The following is a 7,893-nucleotide window of genomic DNA, read 5'->3' on the forward strand; positions in this document are numbered from 1 at the left end:
AGCTGTCTACATACTACAGTCTTAATGGCTTTCTACATACTACAGTCTTAATGGCTTTCTACAATACTACAGTCTTAATGCTTTCTACATACTACAGTCTTAATGGCTTTCTACATAACTACAGTCTTAATGGCTTTCTACATACTACAGTCTTAATGGCCTATTCTTCTACATACTACAGTCTTAATGGCTTTCTACATACTACAGTCTTAAGTCTTTCTACATACTACAGTCTAATGGCTTCCCACATACTACAGTCTTAATGGCTTCTACATACTACAGTCTTAATGGCTCCACCATACTACAGTCTTAATGGCTTCCCACATACTACAGTCTTAATGGCTTTCTACATACTACAGTCTTAATGGCTTTCTACATACTACAGTCTTAATGGCTTTCTACATACTACAGTCTAATGGCTTCCCACATACTACAGTCTTAATGGCTTCCCACATACTACAGTCTTAATGGCTTCCCACATACTACAGTCTTAATGGCTTCCCACATACTACAGTCTTAATGGCTTCCCACATACTACAGTCTTAATGGCTTTCTACATACTACAGTCTTAATGGCTTCCCACATACTACAGTCTTAATGCTTTCTACATACTAACAGTCTTAATGGCTTCCCACATACTACAGTCTTAATGGCTTTCCACATACTACAGTCTTAATGGCTTCTACATATACAGTCTATGCTTCTACATACTACAGTCTTAATGCTTTCTACATACTACAGTCTTAATGGCTTTCTACATTACTACAGTCTTAATGGCTTTCTACATACTACAGTCTTAATGGCTTTCTACATACTACAAGTCTTAAATGGCTTTCTACATACTACAGTCTTAATGGCTTCCCACATACTACAGTCTTAATGGCTTTCTACATACTACAGTCTTAATGGCTTCCCACATACTACAGTCTTATGGCTTTCTACATACTACAGTCTTAATGGCTTTCTAACATACTACAGTCTTAATGGCTTTCTACATACTACAGTCTTAATGGCTTCCACATATACAGCTAATGGCTTCTACATACTACAGTCTTAATGGCTTTCTACATACTACAGTCTTAATGGCTTCCACATACTACAGTCTTAATGGCTTTCTACATACTACAGTCTTAATGTCCTTATTATGCTTCCACATACTACAGTCTTAATGGCTTTCACATACTACAGTCTTAATGGCTTTCCACATACTACAGTCTTAATGGCTTTCTACATACTACAGTCTTAATGGCTTTCTACATACTACAGTCTTAATGGCTTTCACATACTACAGTCCTAATGGCTTCACATTACTACAGTCTTAATGGCTTTCCACATACTACAGTCTTAATGGCTTCTACATATACAGTTATGGCTTTCTACATACTACAGTCTTAATGGCTTCTACATACTACAGTCTTAATGGCTTTCCACATACTACAGTCTTAATGGCTTTCTACATACTACAGTCTTAATGGCTTTCCACATACTACAGTCTTAATGCTTTCTACTACATCTTAATGGCTTTCTACAACTACAGTCTAATGGCTTTCTACATACTACACTATGTTCACACTCATCTAATGGCTTTCCACCTACTACAGTCTTAATGGCTTGCATAGAAGCATCTACTAAATGGCATTTATTATCATTAGTATATTACGTATAGTATTACCAGTGTTCATTTGAACATAATCAATCATAGATCTTCAGATAGATGTATCCACAAGACTCATACTTACAGTGGCACCCTTGCCTCCTGACTGGCCATCACTTCCGGGCACCCTGTTTGGTTACAGAAAAGAGCGGGAAGAGAGGGGGGACATTATCTTACAGTAAACTCAGGGTCAGAGGTTAAACGTGTACTATGAGGGTAAACATAAGCATATACACATATATAAGGATAAAGACCTATATAAAGATAATGATATATAAGCAATATAAGATAAGGACTTACAAGCACAAGCAACCAGGACAAATAATAATATAAGCATTTAAGGGCAACCATGCACAACAGTACTCACAGAGGGTCCAGCAGCACCAGCGGTCCAGGGTTACCGGGCTCTCCACGAATCCTTGGGGTCCGTCTGACCACGGCCTCCCTGAGGACCGGTCTCTCCCTAAAGGGACAGCAGAGAGACATTAGGAGGGTGCTGGATGATCACATTCTTTGAAACTGATGTTACAATATGTAGGAATATAATTAATCATTGTTCGTTTTTATGTGTTATGTTTATTTATTCCTATTGATACAAATTCAGTTGTTCACTCCTCCATGTTTCCTCTCTAATAGAGGTCTGTACATTACAGTAGTCTCACTGTTCCTCTCTAATAGAGATCTGTACATTACAGTAGTCTCTCACTGTTTCCTCTCAATAGAGATCTGTACATTACAGTAGTCTCACTGTTTCCTCTCTAATAGAGTCTTACATTACAGTAGTCTCACTGTTTCCTCTCTAATAGAGGTCTGTACATTACAGTAGTCTCCCACTGTTCCTCTCTAATAGAGATCTGTACATTACAGTAGTCTCTCACTGTTTCCTCTCTAATAGAGATCTGTACATTACAGTAGGCTCACGTTTCCTCTCTAATAGAGGTCTGTACATTACAGTAGTCTCACTGTTTCCTCTCTAATAGAGTGTCACATTACAGTAGTCTCCACTTTTTCCTCTCTAATAGAGATCTGTACATTACAGTAGTCTCTCACTGTTTTCCTCTCTAATAGAGGTCTGTACATTACAGTAGTCTCCTACTGTTTCCTCTCTAATAGAGGTCTGTACATTACAGTAGTCCCACTGTTCCTCTCTAATAAGGTCTGTACATTACAGTAGTCTCACTGTTCCTCTCTAATAGAGGTCTTTACATTACAGTAGTCTCACTGTTTCCTCTCTAATAGAGGTCTGTACATTACAGTAGTCTCCCACTGTTTCCTCTCTAATAGAGGTCTGTACATTACAGTAGTCTCTCACTGTTTCCTCTCTAATAGAGGTCTGTACATTACAGTACTCTCACTGTTTCCTCGCTAATAGAGATCTGACATTACAGTAGTCCTCACTGTTTCCTCTCTAATAGAGGGCTGTACATTACAGTAGTCTCACTGTTTCCTCTCTAATAGAGGTCTGTACATTACAGTAGTCTCTCACTGTTTCCTCTCTAATAGAGTCTGTACATTACAGTAGTCTCTCACTGTTTCCTCTCTAATAGAGATCTGGTACATTACAGTAGTCTCTTACTGTTCCTCTCTAATAGAGGTCTGGACATTACAGTAGTCTCACTGTTTCCTCTCTAATAGAGGTCTGTACATTACAGTAGTCTCCCACTGTTTCCTCTCTAATAGAGATCTGTACATTACAGTAGTCTCTCACTGTTTCCTCTCTAATAGAGGTCTGTACATTACAGTAGTCTCACTGTTTCCTCTCTAATAGAGGTCTGTACATTACAGTAGTCTCACTGTGTTCCTCTCTAATAGAGGTCTGTACATTACAGTAGTCTCCCACTGTTTCCTCTCTAATAGAGATCTGTACATTACAGTAGTCTCTCACTGTTCCTCTCTAATAGAGGTCTGTACATTACAGTAGTCTCTCACTGTTTCCTCTCTAATAGAGGTCTGTACATTACAGTAGTCTCACTGTTTCCTCTCTAATAAGAGTCTGTACATTACAGTAGTCTCTCACTGTTCCTCTCTAATAGAGGTCTGTACATTACAGTAGTCTCCCACTGTTTCCTCTCTATAGAGATCTGTACATTACAGTAGTCTCTCACTGTTTCCTCTCTAATAGAGGTCTGTACATTACAGTAGTCCCCACTGTTTCCTCTCTAATAGAGGTCTGTACATTACAGTAGTCTCTACTGTTTCCTCTCTAATAGAGGTCTGTACATTACAGTAGTCTCCCACTGTTTCCTTCTAATAGAGATCTGTACATTACAGTAGCTCACTGTTTCCTCCATAATAGAGTCTGTACAATACAGTAGTCTCTCACTGTTTCCCTCTAATAGATAATCTGTACATTACAGTAGTCTCCCACTGTTTCCTCTCTAATAGAGGTCTGTACATTACAGTAGTCTCTCACTGTTTCCTCTCTAATAGAGGTCTGTACATTACAGTAGTCTCCCACTGTTTCCTCTCTAATAGAGGTCTGTACATTACAGTAGTCTCACTGTTTCCTCTCTAATAGAGGTCTGTACATTACAGTAGTCTCTCACTGTTTCCTCTCTAATAGAGGCTGTACATACAGTAGTCTCACTGTTTCCTCTCTAATAGAGGTCTGTACATTACAGTAGTCTCACTGTTTCCTCTCTAATAGAGGTCTGTACATACAGTAGTCTCACTGTTTCCTCTCAATAGAGTCTGTACATTACAGTAGTCTCTCACTGTTTCCTCCTTAATAGAGGTCTGTACATTACAGTAGTCTACGGTAAAGGACAGGACGGAGGTGTTCCACGAGGTCATCATATGCCATCTGGTGGCCACTACCTGTATCAGATCAGGTTCCAATCTGTGTCACAATTCTCTACCCTTCTGCCCTAAGTCTGCACTTGTTCACTTCCCTTCATGGATTTGAGAGAAAGGACTGGCGTAAGAAAATATAGGTGAAACTGGCTCTATCCAATGCTATCCAATTGAGAGAAAAATTTGAAGCAACATGTGGATTAGGTTGAGGTGTAGGGGTTTGGGGTGGGAGTTTGGGGTTTAGGGGTAGGTGTTCAGGGGTAGGGGTTTGGGGTGGGGGCTATAACATACCTTAGCTCCAGCGCCTCCGGGGAATCCAGGGGAACCAGATGGGCCAGTGGGTCCCTGAAGAGAAATAAACATTATTTGTAGTCTCACTGTTTCCTCTCTAATAGAGGTCTGTACATTACAGTAGTCTCTCACTGTTTCCTCTCTAATAGAGGTCTGTACATTACAGTAGTCTACGGTAAAGGGACAGGACGGAGGTGTTCCACGAGGTCATCATATGCCATCTGGTGGCCACTACCTGTATCAGATCAGGTTCTCAATCTGTGTCACAATTCTCTACCCTTCTGCCCTAAGTCTGCACTTGTTCACTTCCCTTCATGGATTTGAGAGGAAAGGACTGGCGTAAGAAATATAGGTGAAACTGGCTCTATCCAATGCTATCCAATTGAGAGAAAATTTGGAAGCAACATGTGGATTAGGTTGAGGTGTAGGGGTTTGGGGTGGGAGTTTGGGGTTTAGGGGTAGGTGTTCAGGGGTAGGGGTTTGGGGTGGGGGCTATAACATACCTTAGCTCCAGCGCCTCCGGGGAATCCAGGGGAACCAGATGGGCCAGTGGGTCCCTGAAGAGATTAAATAAACATTATTTAGCTAACATAGTCAGGACTAACACATGGCACTGAGTGGTGTACTCTGACTTGCTACGACAGGTAGGATTAGTCACCAGTAATAAAGATACTTACAGGGGATCCAGCAGGACCAGAGTTACCATCATTACCACGGCCACCCTAGAGGAAGAGGGTATTACACTGTTATGACAATTCTTTAATAAGTATTCCAAAAGCCAGACATGGGCATGAACATCTTTAGGGATACTGCAGCAATACTTTATACTATATGACAACAAGTCACTGACTTTTCTGTGTCATTCTAGATAATGTTTGCGATATTGCTGCTATTCAGTAAAAATACATGTTTTGTCATACCCGTGGTATATGGTCTGATATACCACGGCTGTCAGCCAATCAGCATTCAGGGCTCGAACCACCCAGTTTATAATTACATTCAATTCACTTACAGAAGGGCCAGCGGGTCCGGGGCGGCCTCTCTCACCAGGAAGACCACGAGCACCCTAGGAAGAGGAAGAGTGGAAGGAAGCAGGTGGAGGAAGCAGAGGGAGGACGAGAGGGAGGAAGCAGAGAGAGGAAGAGAGGGAGGAAAGCAGAGGGATGAAGAGAGGGAAGAAGAGAAGAAGGAAGCAGAGGGAGGAAGGGAGGGAGGAAGAGAGGGAGGAAGCAGAWRGRRAAAGAGAGAGAGAGGAAGAGAGGGAGGAAATAGAGGGAGGAAGCAGAGGGAGGAAGAGAGGGATGAAGCAAAGGGAGGCAGGGAGGGAGGAAGCAGATGGAGGAAGAGAGGAAGGAAGCAGAGGGAGGAAGAGAAGGAGGAAGAGAGGGAGGACGCAGAGGGAGGAAGAGAGGSAGGAAGAKAGGGAGGAAGMAGAAGGAKGRAGAGAGGGAGGAAGAGAGGAAGGAAGCAGAGGAAGGAAGAGGGGGAGGAAGCAGATGGAGAAAGATAGAGAGAGGAAGAGAGGGAGGAAGAGAGGGAGGAAGCAGAGGGAGGTAGCAGAGGAAGGAAGAGAGGGATGAAGCGAAGGGAGGAAGAGAGGGGGGAAGCAGAGAGAGGAAGAGAGGGATGAAGCAAAGGGAGGAAGAGAGGGAAGAAGCAGAGGGAGGAAGAGAAGGAGGAAGAGAGGGAGGAAGCAGAGGGAGGAAGATAGGCAGGAAGATAGGGAGGAAGCAAAGGGAGGAAGAGAAGGAGGAAGCAGAGGGAGGAAGAGAGGGATGGAAGCACAGGGAGGAAGAGAGGCAGGAAGATAGGGAGGAAGCAAAGGGAGGACGAGAGGGAGGAAGAGTGGGAGTTCAGTAAAGCTAGAGAATACAGTAATGACTAAACATTGTCAGAGGCTTGCTACTTTTACCTGACCGTAATGTTTTGTTCAGAAAACATTATTTAGTAATTACTACTACTGGAAGGCAGGTTGATGTCTTTAAAGTTCCTAAGAGTTAATGGCCTCCAATATGTTTATTGAGACGAGAGCATTACTCAAATCATATCAAAGTGTATTTGTCATTGGCACAGGATACTCACCATAGCACCGGAGTTACCGCTGGATCCAGGGGAACCACCCTCTCCCTGTGGTCAGAGGGAACAGATGAGTTCTCCAGAACAGATAACGATAGACGTACATTGTGATAGATATCATTAGATTGACCTCTAACCTTAGGGCCAGCTGGGCCACCGTCTCCCTTGGCACCATCCATTCCATTGAAACCCTGGGAAGGAAATCAAAGAGCATTTTTTAGGTTAGGAGCCATTCTGTATGATTAAGAGTTTAATGTAGGAATGTAGTAGTGTCATGGCTGTCATATCATCATGGGAGTAGGGTGAAGTTTTCCCTAGTCGCTATTCTTGCATCAGTTATACATTTCCACTACTACTGGTTAGGGATAGGATTTCGGGAGCCAGCTGATCCTAGATCTGTACCTAGGGGAAACTTCACCCTGGAGCATCCTCATGTCACCCCTCGATTACTCACTCTGTGTCCCTTGATGCCGGGGAGGCCAGGAGTTCCAGGGGTTCCACGAGCACCCTGTAGGGCAGGATAAGGAATGTTGTGGACTGGTCTTCATAACAGACATAAACCATACAGTTTTCATTCTTCATGTAATGTATGTCTTTTAGTGCTGAAACTAACTTAATTTGGATTAGTGGTTATTTACTTTAATGTCCATATACTAGAATGGTTCTAATTCAACTTTAAATCCCACCCTGTAGATACTCTACTTTACATCCCACCCTGTAGATACTCAACTTTAAGTCCCACCCTGTAGATATTCTACTTTAAATCCTACCCTCTATATACGCTACTTTAAATCCCACCCTGTAGATACTCTACTTTAAATCCCACACTGTATTTACTCTACTTTAAATCCCACCCTGTAGATACTCTACTTTAAATCCCACCCTGTAGATACTCTACTTTAAATCCCACCCTGTAGATACTCAACTTTAAGTCCCACCCTGTAGATATACTACTTTAAATCCTACCCTGTATMATACGCTACTTTAAATCCCACCCTGTAGATACTCTACTTTAAATCCCACACTGTATATACTCTACTTTAAATCCCACCCTGTAGATACTCTACTTTAAATCCCAC

At 42.2% G+C, this 7,893-nt stretch overlaps 1 protein-coding gene across 1 annotated transcript in view; it reads right to left on the reverse strand.

Annotated features, from left to right (window-relative positions):
- LOC111978005 (collagen alpha-1(I) chain) overlaps window positions 1-7,893 on the reverse strand; it is a 47,868-nt gene that overhangs the window by 26,918 nt on the left and 13,057 nt on the right. Inside the window, 7 exon segments of the mRNA XM_070448721.1 lie at window positions 2,090-2,117; window positions 5,242-5,295; window positions 5,416-5,460; window positions 5,751-5,804; window positions 6,821-6,865; window positions 6,952-7,005; window positions 7,269-7,322. Coding sequence (XP_070304822.1) covers window positions 2,090-2,117; window positions 5,242-5,295; window positions 5,416-5,460; window positions 5,751-5,804; window positions 6,821-6,865; window positions 6,952-7,005; window positions 7,269-7,322 — 334 coding nt within the window.

The sequence above is a fragment of the Salvelinus sp. IW2-2015 genome, linkage group LG18 (assembly GCF_002910315.2).
Source record: "Salvelinus sp. IW2-2015 linkage group LG18, ASM291031v2, whole genome shotgun sequence".
Taxonomy (NCBI): Eukaryota; Metazoa; Chordata; class Actinopteri; order Salmoniformes; family Salmonidae; genus Salvelinus; species Salvelinus sp. IW2-2015.